At 38.3% G+C, this 20,960-nt stretch overlaps 1 protein-coding gene across 1 annotated transcript in view; it reads right to left on the minus strand.

Moving 5' to 3' along the window:
- LOC118768257 (meiosis inhibitor protein 1-like) overlaps positions 1-20,960 on the minus strand; it is a 193,508-nt gene that overhangs the window by 157,974 nt on the left and 14,574 nt on the right. Inside the window, exons 3-4 of the mRNA XM_036514370.1 lie at positions 19,745-19,792; positions 16,544-16,617 (exon numbers count right to left, since the gene is read on the minus strand). Coding sequence (XP_036370263.1) covers positions 16,544-16,617; positions 19,745-19,792 — 122 coding nt within the window. The remainder of the gene's footprint in view (positions 1-16,543; positions 16,618-19,744; positions 19,793-20,960) is intronic.

The raw sequence follows: 20,960 nt of genomic DNA on the forward strand, positions 1-20,960 counted from the left end.
ATCAGAAACACAAACTGTTTAGGGGGACGCAACTCGACCTTTTTAACTAAAAAAAATTTACCATCATTTTTTTTCCATTTTTTGGCTATAACTCTCTAAAAATGCTTTATAGTTATTTCCCTTACAAACCCGAGCAACGCTGGGTGATACTGCTAGTTGTACAATACAGATGAGATGATATTTTTTCAAACACAGAATTGCCATTAGAACTGGGTAAATTACCCTTACAAAGAGGAAAAAATTGTCAACAGTCATGGAACTCAAACCCACATCCCTCAAGACTTCAGCACAGTGCTTTAGCATTAAGCTAAACAGGCCACTGACAAATTTTTCCACTTTGTAAGGGTAATACTGGGTAAATTACCCAGTATTTCTGCTGTTCTAATGGCAATTCTGAATTCAAAAAAATATCAACTTACAATATATATCAACCTTACAATATATATTACTCTTTTACTTGTTTCAGTCATTTGACTGTGACCATGCTGGAGCACCACCTTTAGCCGAGCAAACTGACCCCAGGACTTATTCTTTGTAAGCTCAGTACTTATTCTATCGGGGACGAAAACACACCACCATCAGTTGTCAAACGATGTTACGAGACAAACAAAGACACACAAATATACACACACATACATATATATAAACATATACGACAGGCTTCTTTCAGTTTCCGTCTACCAAATCCACTCACAAGGCTTTGATTGGCCCGAAGCTATAGTAGAAAACAAGGTGCCATGCAGTGGGACTGAACCCGGAACCATGTGGTTGATAAGCAAGCTACTTACTACACAGCCACTCCTGCCCCCCTATATATATATATATACATACATATATATATATATGAGTTAGAGCTGTTTAAACCCTCTAAGGGATAGATGTATCCAGAGGCACTCCTGGTAATTACCTCAGTATGTATGGTTCTTGTTATAAGGCGTATGGTAGCAGGTAATTTAAAGGTAAACCGTAGTTTAATGTATATATATATATATATATATATATATATAAGCATACACCCACATACAGGGGACAAAGTACTGAAGGATGAGCTCAGGATGCTGAACCTTTCAGATAAAAAAGGACCATATACGTCAGGCACCTTGCTGTACTCCCTTTGTGAAGAGGCCTGACCTGCAAAAGTCCTGTGCTTTGTAAAAGCACCCAGCACACTCTGTAAAGTGGTTGGCATTAGGAAGGGCATCCAGCCTTAGAAACCATGACTAGAGCCTGGTGCAGCTCTCCAGCTTGCCAGCTCTGGTCAAATCATTCAACCCATGCCGGCATGGACAGTGGATATTAAATGATGATGATACACACACACGGACAACAGATGAGATCCAAAGATGCTCAATATAGAGGACACTTTGTAGCTCTCAAATGATTTGAAGTAATTAGAGAGAAGGCAAAGGCTGCAAATATTCAGATGATGAACATTCATGAATAAGTATAAAGATATTTATATATTATTTCTTTACTGCCCACAAGGGGCTAAACAAAGAGAGGACAAACAAGGACAGACAAAGGGATTAAGTCGATTATATTGACCCCAGTGTGTAACTGGTACTTATTTAATCGACCCCGAAAGGATGAAAGGCAAAGTCGACCTCGGTGGAATTTGAACTCAGAACCTAAAGACAAACGAAATACTGCTAAGCATTTTGCCCGGCGTGCTAACGTTTCTGCCAGCTATATTATTAACAGAGCAGATTTACACAGTGTACAAAAGACACAGAAAACTATATATATATATATATATATATGTGTGGGTGTCTTTGTGTCTGTGTTTGTCTCCTAACACTGCTTGACAACTGGTGTTGGTTTGTTTACATCCCTAGAGCTTTCAGAAAAAGAGACTGATAAAATAAATATGAGGCTTTAAAAAATAAATCTGGGGGCTCTGAATTATGTAATAATGTTAGCAGATGCAGTTTGCAAAAATTCAAGAATCTGCGACCGGTGGCAGATGCATATAAACATTAGGTAAATCTGGCCTCTGATTTCAGGGTAGAAAATCTTTTACACATAGTCACAGGTGTGGCTGTGTATTAAGAAGCTTGCTTCCTAACCACATGGTTCTGGGTTCAGTCCCACTGTGTGGAACCTTGGACAAGTGTCTTCTACTATGGTCTTGGGCCAATTGGGCCTTATGAGTGGATTTGGTAGACAGAAATTGAAAGAAGACCGTCATGTCATCAGCATCAACATTGTTTAACGTCTGCCTTCTATGCTGGTATGGGTCGGGTGATTAGACAGGAGCTGGCCAGGTAGAAAACTACACCAGGCTACTGTGTCTGTTTTGGCAGGGTTTTTATGGCTGGATGCCCTTCCTAACACCAATCACTCTGCAGAGTCAACTGAGTGCTTCTTGCATGGCACCAGCACAAGTGAAGTCAGTTTTGGCATGGTTGTTACAGTTGGATATTTATGCATACGTACTTACATGTGTGTCTGTGTCCCCCAACCTTCTGACAACCAATATCAGTGTGTTTTATATCTCTGTTACTTAGCAGTTCAGCAAAAGTGACCGATAGAATAAGTACTAGGCTTACAAAGAATAAATCCTGGGTTTGGTTTCTTGAACTAAAACCCTTTAAGTTGGAGCTCCAGCATGGCTTAAGTCTAATGATTGAAACAAGTAACAGAATAACAGAATAACAAACATCAGCAAAAGTTCTTGAATGGCTTTCATGTTGTTTGATATCATTCACAGCAATGAATCTCAAATATTTCCAATAGCATTTATAATGTGAATTTCCCACTGAACTCATTTAGCATTCATAGCATCTTGTATTACACGATCAACAGTGATCTTGATATAATTAACGTTGAACACAGCAATTACCCTGTTGCAAAAATTATCTTCGTAAGACACAGGGATTGGCTGTGTGGTAAAAGAGTTTGCTTCCCAACCACATGGCTCTGGGTCCAGTCCCACTGCATGGTATCTTGGGCAAGTGTCTACTATAGCCTTGAGCTGATTAAAGCCTCATGAGCAGATTTATTAGATGGCAACTGAAAGGAGCTCGTTTATATATATATATATATATATAATATATATATATATGTAAACATAATAAAATAAGGTAATAATAGATTATTATTACCAGTGGCCTAGCACAAAAAACGAATTAGTCATTAGACTATATATTATTCACATAGAAATACAATAAGAGGCTTCCAAATAGGAAAGCGTTGTGCTAGAAAGAGCAGTAGAAATCTCAAGACCACAAAAAAAAAGTGAATTTATTCTTTTTTATGTGGTCTTGAGATTTCTACTGCTCTTTCTAGCACAACGCTTTTCTATTTGGAAGCCTCTTATTGTATATATATATATATATATATATATATATGTGTGTGTTTGTGTGTGTGTGTGTGTATACTATATATATGTAGGTGGGTGTCTTTGTGTCTGTGTTTGTCTCCTAACACTGCTTGACAACTGGTGTTGGTTTGTTTACATCCCTATAGCTTTCAGAAAAAGAGACTGATAAAATAAATATGAGGCTTTAAAAAATAAATCCTGTGGTTGATTCATTCAACTATAAATTCTTCAAGGTGGTGCCCCAGCATGGCTGCAGTCTAAAGACTAGAACAAATAAGAGGTAAAAGATACATGTACATTTCTATGACCAATGTGTGACCCTCTCCAGACAAGGCACAATGGTCAGGTGTTAACAGATGATGGATACAATGTAAGCATTCACTACCCCCACTTGACCCTTCAGGGATTTTTGCTTCTTAGCCAGTTTTTAGGTGAGATCAGCCACCCAGCTTGTCACCTTTTCCCAGTTCTTATTTCTTTATTGCCCACAAGGGGCTAAACACAGAGGGGACAAATGGATTAAGTCGATTACATTGACCCCAGTGCGTAACTGGTACTTAATTTATCGCATCCGAAAGGATGAAAGGCAAAGTCGACCTCGGCGGAATTTGAACTCACAACGTAACGGCAGACGAAATACCACTAAGCATTTTGCCTGGCGTGCTAATGTTTCTGCCAGCTCGCCACCTTATTTTTTCATTTTTTTTTTTTTGCCGGATAGGTGCCCTCACTTTGGACAACTAGAAATACCTTTGGACACCTTTTCCCAGTTCTTGTCTACGTAGAAGTCTGGCCCAAACCAAGCCCCAAGAATTTAACTAGTATGTTTGTCCAGTGCCCCATGACACTATTGGACAGCACAGACCTACCTCACCAGATGCCAAACTGCAGGCCAAGTCACTTATAGCAGGAGCACAACCAAGAGAGTTATTGAAGAGCAACAAAGCTTTAAAACTGAGGTTATTTTACACAATATTTTATTCCATTTTGGGGTTGAAATAAATCTTGAAAATGGGACTTCATCACTCAGGCTTTTTTCTGTCAGCATCAGATATCTGACAGCACTTTCTGATTTTATTCCCTAGGTGAGCTACAAATTTGTGTATGGTTGATTAGCATTTGCTTTATCTTGATATCACCATCATCACTTAACATTTATTTTCCATGTTGGCATGGGTTGGATTGTTTGACAGGCCCTGGAGAGCTGCAGGGCTGTGCTACACACCAGTATCTGCTTTAGCATGGTTTCTATGGCTTGGATACCCTTCTTAATACCAATGTATACTGGGTGCTTTTTACATGTCACTAGCATTAGTGAGGTTGCCAAGTAATTTGCATCATCATCATCATCATCATTTAGAGTCTGCTTTTCATGCTGGCATATGTTGGGCAGTTGGACTGAAAACTAGTAAGCTGGGGAGCTGCACCAGGTTCCAATCTGATTTGGCAGTGTTTCTACAGCTGGATGCCCTTCCTAATGCCAACTACTCCGTGAGTGTAGTGGGTGCTTTTTACATGTCACTGGCATGGGTGCCAGCTGGCATCAGCCATAATCATGATCTCACTTGGTTTGACAGGTCTTCTCAAGCACAGTATATCACCAAAGGTCTTGGTCACTTGTCACTACCTCTGTGAAGCCCACCTTTCAAAGGGTGCTTTTTATGGGCCAGTTATGCGACCGGCATTGGCCATGACTGCGATTTCACTTGGCTTGATGGGTCTTCTCAAACGTGGGACATCACCCAACGTCTGAAGGGTGCTTTTTATGTGCCATTTACACAACACTGGCATCAGCCATGACTATGATTTCACTTGGCCTGAAAGATCTTCTCGAGCAAGGCATATTGCCAAAAGTCTCAGTCGCTAGTCATTGCTTCCATGAGCCCCAACATTTGAAGATCATGCTTCACCACCTCATCCCATGTCTTCCTTAATCTACCACTGCCATGGTTAGAAATCAACACTTCTTTACACAGCTGTCCTTGTCCATACGAATCACATGACCCTAACAGTGCAATCATCTCTTTTGCATACCACATCTGAAGCCTCTTATGCCCAGCTTTTTCCTCAAGACACTCACACTCTGTTGTGCATGCAGACTGACATTGCACTTCCAGTGAAGCATATTAACTTCAGGGATAAAAATAGTGATTCTGTCTTTTGGTACTTTATAGTCAGAAACAGTTTGTTCTTCTTTAGCAAGGAAAATTTTTGTGGGTTCATGCTTCCAAAATAAGCAGCATCATAAATTGTGAAAATCTGCCTCTTACAGTTTTCTTCTATAAGCCTTTAAAATTCTATTCTAAATTTTTCTGTAGCTTTCAAAGGTACAGGAATTGCTGTGTTATTAACTCTAAAAATGTATTGTATAAGCTTTTAACAGTGAAATAAAAAAAAATTAATAAAGCCAAAAATTGTAAATTTGCTTTATACATTGCAAGTTAATGACTTCCTTGTGCCTGATGAGATCTCATTTTATGTTAATAATCATTACTAGTCTTATCATGTATAATATAGTACTATAGGCGTAGGAGTGGCTGTGTGGTAAGTAGCTTGCTTACCAACCACATGGTTCCGAGTTCAGTCCCACTACGTGGCACCTTGGGCAAGTGTCTTCTACTATAGCCTCGAGCCGACCAAAGCCTTGTGAGTGGATTTGGTAGAGGGAAACTGAAAGAAGCCCATCGTATATATGTATATATATATATGTGTGTGTGCGTGTTTGTGTGTCTGTGTTTGTCCCCCCAACATCGTTTGACAACCGATGCTGGTGTGCTTACGTCCCCGTAACTTGGCGGTTCGGCAAAAAAGAGACTGATAAAATAAGCACTTGGCTTACAAAGAATAAGTCCTGGGGTCGATTTGATCGACTAAAGGCGGTGCTCCAGCATGGCCACAGTCACATGACTGAAACAAGTAAAAGAGTCAAAGAGAGAGTATAGGTAAAATTTAGTATGCTAATTATATTACTTCACTGCTCCCTAAAACTTAACACCCCTTGGGAGCAGTACTGCCCACATTGAGAACCTCTAAGTAAACCCTTCAAGGCAGTACCCCAGCATGGCCACAGTTGTATGACTGAAACAAGTAAAAGGCATGTCTTTAATCCATGTCAATAATAAGTGTTCTATTTCAATTATCATCTCATTTCAATTTCTAGTTTATTAAATTGCTGTTGAAGATGAAACCATTGTAGTGGGAATATTCAGTTATCACCTGATGTCACAATTTGCTAGAATATTACCCATGTGATCGACAAAATCTGACCAATCATAATTTTGCATGGAAGAGGCTCCAGTGACTATTTCAGCTTTTCACATGCTTTTTCCGAGCCTCTCAATTAGTATAAAATCAACACAATGCAACTACCAGACAAAGCTTTGGGATGTAGCAGAGAGAGCATGAAATATGACAGATGGACAGCGAACAGATGCGGACAGTGGCTGAACCAAGCTGACATCAACATAATGAACTAACAGCAACACAGCAATTAACAGTTAACTTTTTGAATACTATTACAGTTATACCAAGAATAATAACATCCAGACTCTCTTGTGTATGAAAAGAATAGAAGTTTGTTTATCTTTTATCTTTTACTTGTTTCAATCATTAGACTGTGGCCATGCTGGGGCACTGCCTTGAAGAATTTTTAGTCACATGAATCTACCCCAGTAGATATATTTTAAAGCCTGGTACTTATTCTATCAAGGTGGAGAGTTGGCAGAAATGTTAGCATGTCGCGTGAAATGCTTGGCGGTATTTCGTCTGCCGTTACGTTGTGAGTTCAAATTCTGCTGAGGTCAACTTTACCTTTCATCCTTTCGGAGTCGATAAATTAAGTACCAGTTACGCACTGGGGTCGATGTAATCGACTTAATACCTATGTCTGTCCTTGTTTGTCCCTTCTATGTTTAGCCCCTTGTGGGTAATAAAGAAATAGGTACTTATTTTATCAACTTCTTTGCTGAACAGCTAAGTTACAGGTATGTAAACACACTAACACTGGTTATTAAGCAATGATGGGGGAAAAAACACGCACACAAATAAATGATAGGCTTCTTATAGTTTCCATCTACCAAATCCACTCACAAGGCTTTGGTTGGCCTGAGGCTATTGTAGAAGACACCTGCCTAAGGTGCCACACAGTGAGACTGAACCTGGAACCATGTGGTTGGGAAGCAAGCTTCTTACCACATACCACACCTGTGTCAAAAATCTCAACAATTTTCGCCATCTTCTATATACAGCTCTTGACCTCTGACACTAGAAACAGCAGCTCCAGCACTAGACATAATACACCATCTTTCCTTTTTTGTCTTATAATCTTCTGCTTGCTTCAAAATGGTGTGTATAGTCGTTTCATTCAATCCAAATGAGAAGGCAATCTCTGATGACCCACTACTGTTATTAGAACTTTTAAATATTCTAAATTTCTTCTTTGAAGTAGAAGCTATCCACTTTTTGTTAATGCAATTATTCTTACTTAGATTTTTTTTTGCTCTTATCCATTACTAATGGGAGAAAATATTCTAAATACAAAGGAAACTTAAGCAATGTAATGAGGGGAAAAAGAAAGAAGAAGAAACTGAAGTAATGAGTGCTTCCACCGCTGGCCACCAGCTGCTACCATGGCAACAGAATACACTTGCTATGAGATTAAAAAAATTTCTTTTTACGTAGGACTGAGTTGTATGAAATTTATCTGATGTTAAATATAAACAGATTAGAATTAGTAAACTAAGTAAACAAAATAAAACCTGTTAAGTAAATCAACTTGTTGGGTTCCTATGAGAGAAAAACTGGGTGTACGAAGCATCAGATATAGTGTGCAACAGAGAAGGCTGTACAGGTATGGCCATGTAATGTGCATGAATGAGGACAGTTGCATCAAGAGCTGCCAAGTTCTAACTGTAGAGGGAACATGTGAAAGGGGTAGACCCAGGAAAATGTGGGACGAAGTGGTGTGAAAGGATCTATAAATATTGTGATTCACAGAGGGGATGGCAGGGGACCATGTGAAAGCATGGTTGCCCAAGGCTCATCCTTTGCAATCCTCTCCAGGTGAGCCTCCCTAATCTTGTGGGTTCAGAAGTACTGGTGCCTTGTAAAAAGCACCCATACCTATTTCTTTATTATCCACAAGGGGCTAAACATAGAGGGAAAGCACCCGTACCGGTGCTGCGTAGAGGTACCCAGTGCACTCTGTAAAGTGGTTGGCATTAGGAAGGGAATCTAGTCATAGAAACTATGCCACGGCAAACATAGAGTCTGAACAACCCTTCAGCAGATCAGCTGCTGCTAATCCGTCCAACCCATGCCAGCATAGAAAATGGATGTTAAATCATGATGATGATGAGCCAACGATTCTAGTCAACGCACAAGACAGCTATTATGTTCCCACACACAAAACAACACCACGTGGACTCTGTTGAGACTAGTAAGAAATAATTATGAACTTTTCTTTTATTACACTTAACTTTTAAAAATATATATTTTTGATAAGGTTCGTTTTTTCAAGAAGAACTGAAACATGTAAAATCTCTCAGAAAATTAAAATTTATCTTATATAGTGGCATTTTCAAACTACTTTTTATATATATACATACATACATACATATATATATATATACATACATATATATATATATACATACATACATATATATATATACATACATACATATATATATATATATTTAATCAATATAGGGTGGCAAAAAAAAAAAATTTTGTAGAATTTTTTTGCCACCAGCGGCCTAGTGGGAAAAAATTAAATAGTCATAGACCATTTTTAAGTTCAACATCAACAATCAAGGAACGGCCATAATAGGCCATTCACCCACTAGAAATAACAGCCAAAGCTTCAACCGCAAATAAAAATTAATTCCGTAAACCAGGAGAAAATTTAAAAGACATTTACCCTGTAATTTCTTATACGATGCACCGTTTCATCTGCTGTTTAATGGTAAACTAACCTGATTAAATTAAATCAAGCCAATCTTCCATAGGCCCTCAGATTCTTCAGTAAGAAATAGCCAAGTCGGAACAGATATTTTCACGAGGCATTTCCGACCCTGCCAAGTAATATCTGACCTAAAAATTTCAAATCGTCGCACTCGCGCCAAATTTATCGGCAGCAAATAAATATAAGCCGTCGATTCCATTACGGAATAACCAGAAAATTCATAATTAATCATATAGGGTGGCAAAAAAAAATTTTGTAGAATTTTTTTGCCACCAGCGGCCTAGTGGGAAAAAATTAAATAGTCATAGACCATTTTTAAGTTCAACATCAACAATCAAGGAACGGCCATAATAGGCCATTCACCCACTAGAAATAACAGCCAAAGCTTCAACCGCAAATAAAAATTAATTCCGTAAACCAGGAGAAAATTTAAAAAACATTTACCCTGCAATTTCTTATACGATGCACCGTTTCATCTGCTGTTTTATGGTAAACTAACCTGATTAAATTAAATCAAGCCAATCTTCCATAGGCCCTCAGATCTTCAGTAAGAAATAGCCCAAGTCGGAACAGATATTTTCACGAGGCATTCCGACCCTGCCAAGGTAATATCTGACCTAAAATTTTCAAATCGTCGCACTCGCGCCAAATTTATCGGCAGCAAATAAATATAAGCCGTCGATTCCATTACGGAATTAACCAGAAAATTCATAATTAATCAATATAGGGTGGTTTACGGAATTAATTTTTATTTGCGGTTGAAGCTTTGGCTGTTATTTCTAGTGGGTGAATGGCCTATTATGGCCGTTCTTGATTGTTGATGTGAACTTAAAAATGGTCTATGACTATTTAATTTTTTCCCACTAGGCCGCTGGTGGCAAAAAAATTCTACAAAATTTTTTTTTTTTTTTTGCCACCCTATATTGATTAATTATGAATTTTCTGGTTAATTCCGTAATGGAATCGACGGCTTATATTTATTTGCTGCCGATAAATTTGGCGCGAGTGCGACGATTTGAAAATTTTAGGTCAGATATTCCCTGGCAGGGTCGGAAATGCCTCGTGAAAATATCTGTTCCGACTTGGGCTATTTCTTACTGAAGAATCTGAGGGCCTATGGAAGATTGGCTTGATTTAATTTAATCAGGTTAGTTTACCATTAAACAGCAGATGAAACGGTGCATCGTATAAGAATTACAGGGTAAATGTTTTTTAAATTTTCTCCTGGTTTACGGAATTAATTTTTATTTGCGGTTGAAGCTTTGGCCTGTTATTTCTAGTGGGTGAATGGCCTATTATGGCCGTTCCTTGATTGTTGATGTTGAACTTAAAATGGTCTATGACTATTTAATTTTTTCCCACTAGGCCGCTGGTGGCAAAAAAATTCTACAAAATTTTTTTTTTTTTTTTGCCACCCTATATTGATTAATTATGAATTTTCTGGTTAATTCCGTAATGGAATCGACGGCTTATATTTATTTGCTGCCGATAAATTTGGCGCGAGTGCGACGATTTGAAAATTTTAGGTCAGATATTACCTTGGCAGGGTCGGAAATGCCTCGTGAAAATATCTGTTCCGACTTGGGCTATTTCTTACTGAAGAATCTGAGGGCCTATGGAAGATTGGCTTGATTTAATTTAATCAGGTTAGTTTACCATTAAACAGCAGATGAAACGGTGCATCGTATAAGAAATTACAGGGTAAATGTCTTTTAAATTTTCTCCTGGTTTACGGAATTAATTTTTATTTGCGGTTGAAGCTTTGGCTGTTATTTCTAGTGGGTGAATGGCCTATTATGGCCGTTCCTTGATTGTTGATGTTGAACTTAAAAATGGTCTATGACTATTTAATTTTTTCCCACTAGGCCGCTGGTGGCAAAAAAATTCTACAAAATTTTTTTTTTTTTTTGCCACCCTATATTGATTAATTATGAATTTTCTGGTTAATTCCGTAATGGAATCGACGGCTTATATTTATTTGCTGCCGATAAATTTGGCGCGAGTGCGACGATTTGAAAATTTTAGGTCAGATATTACCTTGGCAGGGTCGGAAATGCCTCGTGAAAATATCTGTTCCGACTTGGACTATTTCTTACTGAAGAATCTGAGGGCCTATGGAAGATTGGCTTGATTTAATTTAATCAGGTTAGTTTACCATTAAACAGCAGATGAAACGGTGCATCGTATAAGAATTACAGGGTAAATGTTTTTTAATTTTCTCCTGGTTTACGGAATTAATTTTTATTTGCGTTGAAGCTTTGGCTGTTATTTCTAGTGGGTGAATGGCCTATTATGGCCGTTCCTTGATTGTTGATATATATATATATATATATATATATTATATATATATATATATATATACATACATATATATATATCATCATCATCATCGTTAACGTCCGTTTTCGTGTTAGCACAGGTTATATATATATACATATATATATATATATATATATATATATATATATATAATATATATATATATATATGATCTAATTATTAAGGTATAGGAAGAAAGTCAGCTTTAAGTAACCCATTGTAAATATAAAAAAACAACTTTCAGGAACAATAACAGTTTATTGAGGCAGAAGGTTGTGGATTTTTTTATATCAAAGTATGATAAGCTGAAAAAAATTGTTTTATATTTCACAGTAGGGAATCAGGGTTGCCAGGTATGCAAATAAGAATATAAGAGTTAAGGAATGGAGTAGATAAGATCTGGGCTACATGTATTTCATAGTGAGCGGAACCTTGAAAGTGGTAAATATCAAAGTGAGGTGTCACCTTGCTTGGATATTTACCACTTCTGAATTTCTGCTCAGTATGAAACATATGAAGCCCAGATCTTATCTACTCCATTCCTTAACTCTTGCATGTGTGTGTGTGTATATATACAGATGTTGGACAAAATAATGGTAACACCTAGCATCATAAATTTGAAAAGCTTGCTTATTTTTATGTTTTTTGATTTATTATTAGTGTTGCTTAATATGTTTTGCTAAAATTGCTGTTTCTTTTCAGATATCATCAAAAAAAAGTTAATTAAAATTCATTAAAATGACAGATCTATTGGACTTTCAAAGAGGTCAAATTGTTGGTGCTCGTATGGCAGGTGCTAGCATAATGAAAACAGCTGAAATGTTTGGTGTATCAAGAAGTACTGTCTTGAAAGTAATAACAACCTTAGAGAAAGAGAGAAAAACCTCCTCATCAAAACAAAACTCTGGAAGAAGACCAAAACTTTCAGATAGGGATCTTCGGACTCTTACGCAAATTGTTAGAAAAGATCACAAAAGTACAGCTCCCAAAATTACTGCAGAGCTTAATGACTACCTTGAGAACCCAGTTTCCACAAAAACTGTTCGCTGGGAGTAGCACAAAGCCAGATTTCACGGGAGGGCTGCAATCAGAAAACCACTACTTTAAAAAACAAACATTGCAAAGCATTTAGAGTGGAGTAAAAACCTACAGAATTGGTCCCTAGAGCAGTGAAAAAATGTTATTTTCTTGGATGAGTCATCCTTTACCTTGTTTCCAACCACTGGCTGAGTATACATGTGGAGACAGCCAAAAAAGGCATTTGACCCAGACTGCCTTATTCCAACTGTTAAACATGGAGGAGGATCTGTGATGATCTAGGGGACTACATCTTGGAAATCTGCCGACCCAATGGTTTCCCTTCATAGCAGAATAGTCAAAGCTATTTAAGCATTTTATCTGATTAAATTCATCCTATGGTTGCAAAACTGTTTCCAGAGGGAAATGCAATCTTTCAGGATGATAATGCACCAATTCACACAGCTAAAGTTGTTACTGAATTGCACGAGGAACATTCAGGTGAAGCTCACTGACTTAACCAATTAACTAACAACAAAGAAAAGGAGTGGAATTGAACCAAAGTGTTTTAATTATATTGGTATAATGACTCTCCCTAACCACTAAACCATTCACCTTCACACAGTTAAACATAACAACCAAATATCCCTTAAATCAAAATTTACCAACTTAAATCAGTAGTGTAAGGTCATGAGCTTGATTTTCAGTGGCATGTTGTGTCTCTTGAACAATTTACTCTATTTCATGTTGCCTCAGTCTACTCAGCTGGCAGGAATGAGTTGTCACATTCTATATCATGCTGAATCTCACTGAGAACTACATTAAGGGTATGTATATCTGTGGAATACTCAGCCACTTGCATGCTGATTTCATGAGCAGGCTGTTTGGTTGATCAGATCTACTGGAAACCTTGTCGTTATAACTAGATGGAGTGCCAATTTTTGTGCGTCCTTGAGCAAGATACTTTATTTCATGTTGCCCCAGTCCACTCAGCTGGCAAAAATTAGTTGTACCTGTATTTCAAAGGGCCAGCCTTGTCACATTCTGGGTCATGCTGAATCTCCTTGAGAACTACATTAAGGGTACACATGTCTGTGGAGTACTCAACTACTTGCATCATTAATTTCACTGACTGGGACAATTGGAACCCTTGCCATTGTAACTGGTGGATTGCCAGTTGCAGTTGCATATATAACAGCAGCATCAGACCTAATGCAGTGAATCAATGATTAAAAATGCTGCATCTGTAACCAGCTTATCTTTGGCAACGTTACTATCAGTCTGAATATGCTTGATGTATGTTTGAAATGGGGAACAAGCTACTCACTGCATTTTGTCACGGAGAGTATATCTTGCAGCACGACCTACCTAGATTGTGAGATGCTAGCATTTCATAGTAGTTATCTCCTCATTGGTCACAGACACCAGGCAGACAACGCTATGAGCTGAATTAAGAGATTACCTCTCTTATGCTTTTCTAGTCACCATACAATGACTGGTAGTGCTATATGGTGGCTCACTGTAAGTAAATGACAAAAGGGGAGCACAAAGCAGTGATAAGTGAAATTGCAATGTTATTATCAGTCTGAATAAGCTTGATGCACATTTGGACTGAGGAGCAAACTAACTACTCACTGTGTTTTGTCATGGAGAATATATCTTGCTTGTTGACAAATGGTGTGCATACACCTAGATCAGTTTGCCACACCATTTGTGAGATGCTAGCATTTCAGAGTAGTTATTTCCTCATCAGTTACAGACACCAGGCAGACGACACTTTTTTGTGGACCCCTTTGGTCATGACACTGACCATGGGCTTGCACCTAGAAAGTTACCCTCCCAAGCACAAGTCTGGGCAAGGTTGTTTATGGAAGGCCAGCAGTCGCCCATGCATACCAGCCTCCCCTCTCCACACCACTGATGTTATCTAAAGAAAAGGCAAAGGGGCCGATACAGCTTGGCACCTGTGACATCACAACTCATTTCTACAGCTGAGTGAACTGGAGCAATGTGAAATAAAGTGTCTTGCTCAAGAACACAACACACAGCCCAGTCCAGGATTCAAGCTCAAAACCTCACGATCGTAAGCTTGATGCTCTAACCACTGAGCCATGTGCCTTCACGACACTATGAGCTGAATTAAGAGACTAGCTCTCTTATGCTTTTCCAGTCAGCATACAATGACTGGTAGTGCTATAAGGTGACTCACTGTAAGTAAATTACAAAACGGAAGCACTAAGCTGTGATAAGTGAAATTGCAATGTTATTATCAGTCCAAATATGCTTGATGCACATTCGAACTGAGGAACAAGCTACTCACAGTGTTTTGTCTTTTATTCAGACATAGTGCATCTAGGAGTACATTATCTAATGTATAGCAGTTAGTGTTAGTGCTTGTAGTTGTTATTGTTTAGCTCCAGGTTAGTTTTGATCCAGTAGACCTATGATCAAAGGCTTCCAACTGTGACCATCCCATCTTATATTCAGATATAATGTATCTAGGACTAGATTATCTAAGGTATAGTACGGTGTTAGTACTATAGGCTATATTTGTTGTTGTTTAGCCCCAGGCCAGTCCTGATTCAACAGACTTATGATCAAAGATGTTCCAGCTGTGACCATTCCATGGTTTGTGACATAGTGCATCTAGGACTACATTATCTAATGTATAGCAGTTAGTATTAGTGGTGTAGCATACACTTGAGTGAAATTCTTCTCCTCTCTATTATATATGTGGAGGCACATGGCCTAGTAGTTAGAGCAGCGGACTCGTGGTTGAGGGATCACGGGTTCGAATTTCAGACCGGGCAATGTGTGTGTTTATGAGCGAAACACCTAAGCTCCACACGGCTCCGACAGAAGGTAATGGTGAACTTCTGCTGACTGTTTTGCCACAACTTTCTCTCACTCTTTCCTCCTGCATCTTGCAGCTCACCTGTGACGAACCAGCGTCCCATCCAGGTGGGGAACCTATATGTCAAGGAAACCAGGAAACTGGCCCTATATGCCAAGGAAACCAGGAAACTGGCTTGAGAAGGAACAAACAACTGTTATATATACATATATACGAATGCAGTAGATAACAGCTAGCCTTTGGCTGCATTTTGGACCCTGTTGTGTCCACTACTCTGATTGATTGGTATTGGTACAATTTGTCTTATATTTGTTGTTTAGTACTACATTAGTTCTTATCCAACAGACCTATAATCAAGATGTCATGTCAGTGACCATTCTGCCTTTTATTCAGACATAGTGTATCTAGGGATACATTACCTGGTAGTAAGTAAGCATTACTCAACAGTAAGTATTAGCAGTTACAGTTGTTATTTAACCCCAGATCAGACCTGATCCAGCAAGCATATAATCCATCTTATATTCATAAACTCCTTCATTGGGTTTATAATATACTGTTTTGTATTACAGTTCCAAGATCACATCCACTTGTAGACATCATCATCACCATAATCATCAATAACATTTAACAATCGTTTTCTAAGGTGCCATGGGTTGGACAGCTTGACAAAAACTGGCCAGGCCAGGGGCTGCACCAGGTTCCATAGTCTGTTTTGGCTTGGTTTCTATGGATGGATGCTCTTCCTAACACCAACCACTCCACAGAATGTACTGGGTGCTTTTTACATGGCACCATCACCAGAGCTTTTTATGCAGCGCCTTCAGTTTTAGGATTTCAATTCTGTTGTGGTGGGCAGGTCTTTTTGAGTACAGCTATTTGCTACATATCACAGCCCTCTGCTATCTCCTTCTTAAGTTCTTTGAGATCAGTCTTCAATATTTCCTCCCATGTCTTCCTGGGTTTCCTGCCACAACTTCCCTTGCTCTCACTGTAGTGCTTTTCCATTTCAATCCCACCACACCAAAGCAGACAAAACAGAAACGATAAATGATATGCTTCCACTTACTTGGTTAGCAATGAAATCCAGAACCAGAGTTGTTAGCGGATCAGATTTGGCAAGATTTAACAACTTCAAGCAGACTGGAAATATTTGTAAAAGGAAAGGTAGAATTTCAGGAATTTGAGATTGAAATAGTTTAGACTAATATTTGGCATAAAGAGCAAACAGGCCCACTAACAGGGCTTAAATCATATACCTATCACTTGTTGAGTATGTGTGTGCACGTGTAAATTACATATATATATATATATATTTATAATTTAGGGTATCTAAGAGATACCTCCACGCTGGAAATAGAAGCCAAAACTTGACTCTCTTGGTGCTGTATGAACATTTAATGTGGTTTTAGAGTCAAGTTTTGGCTGCTATTTCCAGTGTGGAAGTATCTCTTAGATACCCTAAATCATAATTTGAATAATAATGATTACCTTTGAAGGTTTTTATTCCCATGCTGGCCACTTGATAAGATCAATAATTAAATTAATGATCTTATCATTATATATATATATATGTATGTATGTATGAAAGAAGGTTTGAAAATGCAATTTTAAAAGATGTTTATTCACTTGACTGATTTCACTTTTTTAGAAAAAGATTGTCAAAAGTAACATGTAAAAGCTTTGTTGTGTTAGGTACTGGTTGTCACAAAAAATTACAATACATATATACATTCTTTGATAATAAGAAAATGTTAAAAACAGTTTACAAGGAAAAATCTTAAAATATTAGGATTTCATTAAAAATCATGTTTGTTTGGAAGTATCTATATATATACACAGAAAATTATAAGTTCAAAAAGGTCATATTTTGGTGGTATATATATCATCATCATCATCATCATCGTTTAGTGTCCGCTTTCCATGGGTTGGACGGTGCAACTGGGGTCTGGGAAGCCAGAAGGCTGCACCAGGCCCAGTCTAATCTGGCAATGTTTCTACGGCTGGATGCCCTTCCTAACGCCAACCACTCCATGAGTGTAGTGGGTGCTTTTTACGTGCCACACACAGAGGGAGATATATTTAGGAGTTTACAAAGAATTTGAGATGGACTGACTTGTTTCACCATTTTATTGTAAATGGCTATTTTCTATTTTAAGGGAGTGTGGGAGGTTGGTTTGGGTGGGGAAAGGAAGAACAATTTGGATTTGAAAGGAATTTTTTGTTTCTCTTTCAAGGTTCAGTGGTTTGGGGGATTGGTCTTTAGAGGTCAGAATGGTGTGAGTGTGTGTGTGTCTGTGTATGTGTGTATATACATGTGTTTGTGCTTGTGTGTGTTTGGGCCGTTTTTGATTGGTCCCAGGGTTTATTGTGGTGCATGTAAATGTGTCTGTGTGTGTTTAATATTTGGTAGGATGGTGTGTGTATATGTGTGCACGTTTGTGTGTGTGTGTGATTAATTCGTTAGGGTTTGTGTGTGTGCAAGTGTGTGTATGTGTGTGTTTGTGAGCAATCGTATGTGTGTGTGATTGTCTTGGTGTTGTGTATGTGTGTGTGACTGTCTTGGTGTTGTGCATGTGTGTGTATTTATGTGCGTGATTAGTATTTGTCATGGTGTTGTGTGTGCGCATGTGTGTGTATATGTGCATCTGTATGTGTGTGCGTGTATGTTTGTGTGTTTTTGTGTTAGTGGGGATGTTATGTGAGTGTGTGTGTTGTGTCTGTCTTAGTATGTTTGTGTTTTAATTGTCCATGTGGTGTGTGTGGATATGAACAACCGTATGTGTGTGTGAGGGTGCATATGTATGTGTGTGGGTATGTATGAATTTGTATATGTGTGTAAGTGTATTGTATTTATCAGGGGTTCTGTGTGTCCATGTGTGTTGGGTTTATCTGGGTGGTGTGTATGTGTGTGCATATACATTTTGTGTGTGTTGGTATTGAGTATGCGTTTGTGAGTGTGTGCATATATGTGGGTATGGTTTATGTAGTTTCTGGGTGTGTGTATGTGTGTGTTGCATTTGTGAGTGATTTGTTTTGTTTGTATTGTTAGTGAAGTGTATGTGTATACGTGTAGGTGTGTTTGTGTGGGTATCTCTATGTGTCTTGTATTTGTCGGAGAGGTGTGTGTCATTGTGTGTGTGTGCATGTTTGTGTGTATGTATGTTTGTGAGTGTTTGTTGTGATTGTATTGTGCGTGTATGTGTGTTTTTTTTCTTTTGAGTGTGTGTGTGTACAGGTGTGCATAAATGCGTATGTGTTAGTGTGAGTTGTATTGTAGTTGCATGTTTGTTTATGTATCTGTGTATGTGTGGGTGTGTTTGTGTGAATGTGATTTGTAATTTCGGGGTGGTGTGTGTAGGTGTGTGCATGTCTGTGTTCACATATGTGTGTATGTGTGTGTAAGTGTTGGTTATGGTTGCTAGAATCATGTTGCAAGTGTATATATGTATGTGCTTTTTTCTTGGGATGTGTGGGTTTGTGCTCTAGTGTGAGGATATTGTGTATGTGCATGTGTTGGAGGTTGGCATTGATTTTGTGTGTGCGTGATTCTGTATACCTGTATGTGTTTCTGTGTGTGTTTGTTTTGGATGTGTACCTGGGGTGTATGTTAGAGTATGTTGAGTTGTGGTCTATATTTTTGAATAAGATTATTTTCCCTATTTATTTGTGTTTGGTCAGTGGTGTTGTCCAGGCATTGGTATAGTGGGAAAACTAAGAATTTGGGGGACTTGTTGTGTGCACAGAGGTCTAAATGCCCACTAAGTGGTATCTGTCTTGTGGTGGGATCTCTCAGTTGTTGGTGGTGAACTGTTATCCTTTCTCTGAGGGTAAAGCTCGTTTGCCCTATGTAATCTTTGTGGCACCCTTCACACCTTATGACATAGAGTAAATTTTTTGATGTGCAGGTAAAGTTATTTTTTATGACAAAAGTGTGTCCTGACTGGAATTTGTACATTGTTCCTTCAATGTGGTGGATGCAAGTCCTGCAGTTGGAACGACCACATTTTTTGACAGTGGGCGGTGGGTAATTTTGCATTGGTGAGTAGGTTTTTTAGGGATTTGGGTTGTCTTCATTATTTTATGGGTTGCGAGTACTTTTTTTAGATGTGGGTCGTGATTCAGCTTTGGAATGTTGTTGTATATAATTGTGTAAAGAAAAAACACACATACACACACAATACAATCACAACAAACACTCAGAAACATACATACATAGAAGCATTTATACACAAAAATTTATGGCACGTAAGTAAAGAAATAGGTTTACCTTCAATGACTAATGCCAGAAAATTCTCTTCAGTCACTTCTAATAAATCTAGAATTCAAATAAGACAAGAGAAATTTGTAATAATGGTTACAGTTGTTGTTCAATTCAATATTTGTGAGATGAGGGTATTTATATTATGTATATTGTTTATATACTGTGAAGGCATATGGCTTTGTGGTTAGGGCATTCGGATCATGACTGTAAGGTCATGAGTTCCATTCCTGGCGACGCGTTGTGTCCTTGAGCAAGACACTTTATTTCACATTGCTCCAGTCCACTCAGCTGCCAAAAATGAGTTGTACATGTATTCAAAGGGCCAGCCTTGTCACACTCTGTGTCACACTGAATCTCCCCGAGAACTACATTAGGGGTACATGTGTCTGTGGATTGCTCAGTCACTTGCACATTAATTTCATGAGCAAGCTGTTCTGTTGATTGTATCAGCTGGGACCCTTGTCGTCGTAACCAACAGAGTGCTCCGCTGTTTATATTAATCAGACTGGTATCCTCATATCAATTGTTGCTTTTACCATGCTTCAGCTGTTGTGCACTCCAGCTTTATTCAGGTGGTTTGTGTTGAAAGCAGTTGTATCTGAAACAACAACTGAGTTAATCACAAGACACCTGAGGAAGGCCAGAGTGTACAACAGTCAAAATGGGGACATCAGTTTGACTAATATAAACAGTATACACTGTTGTTGTTGTTGTTTAGCAATAGGTCAGTATTGATCCTGCAGACCTATAATCAAAGATGTAACCACCCCATCTCTTTATTCAGACACAGTGCATCTAGGATTACATTATCTAATTTATAGTAGTTAATATTGATGTTTACAGTTGCTGTAACCATCCAGCAGACCTATGATCAAATATGTTCCAACCACGACCATTCCATCCTGTTTAGGTGTAGTGTACGTAGGACAACATAATACATTGCCCTTACTTTTTAAAAGTAAGTTTGCTGAGATTTGAAGAAGACTTGGCTGCTATTGTTAGCAGGTTGAGTAACTGCAGATCAGACTTCTTGTGTTGAGCTGAATTTGAAGAGGAGTGGATCAATCAATTTTGAGGGTATTCAATCAGTCATTAGTACTAACTATTGTGGAGGCACATGGCTTAGTGGTTAGGGTGTTGGACTCATGATTGTAAGACTGTGGTTTCAATTCCTGGACCAGGCAATACATTGTGTTCTTGAGCAAGACACTTCATTTCATGT

This window comes from Octopus sinensis, linkage group LG27 (assembly GCF_006345805.1).
Source record: "Octopus sinensis linkage group LG27, ASM634580v1, whole genome shotgun sequence".
Taxonomy (NCBI): Eukaryota; Metazoa; Mollusca; class Cephalopoda; order Octopoda; family Octopodidae; genus Octopus; species Octopus sinensis.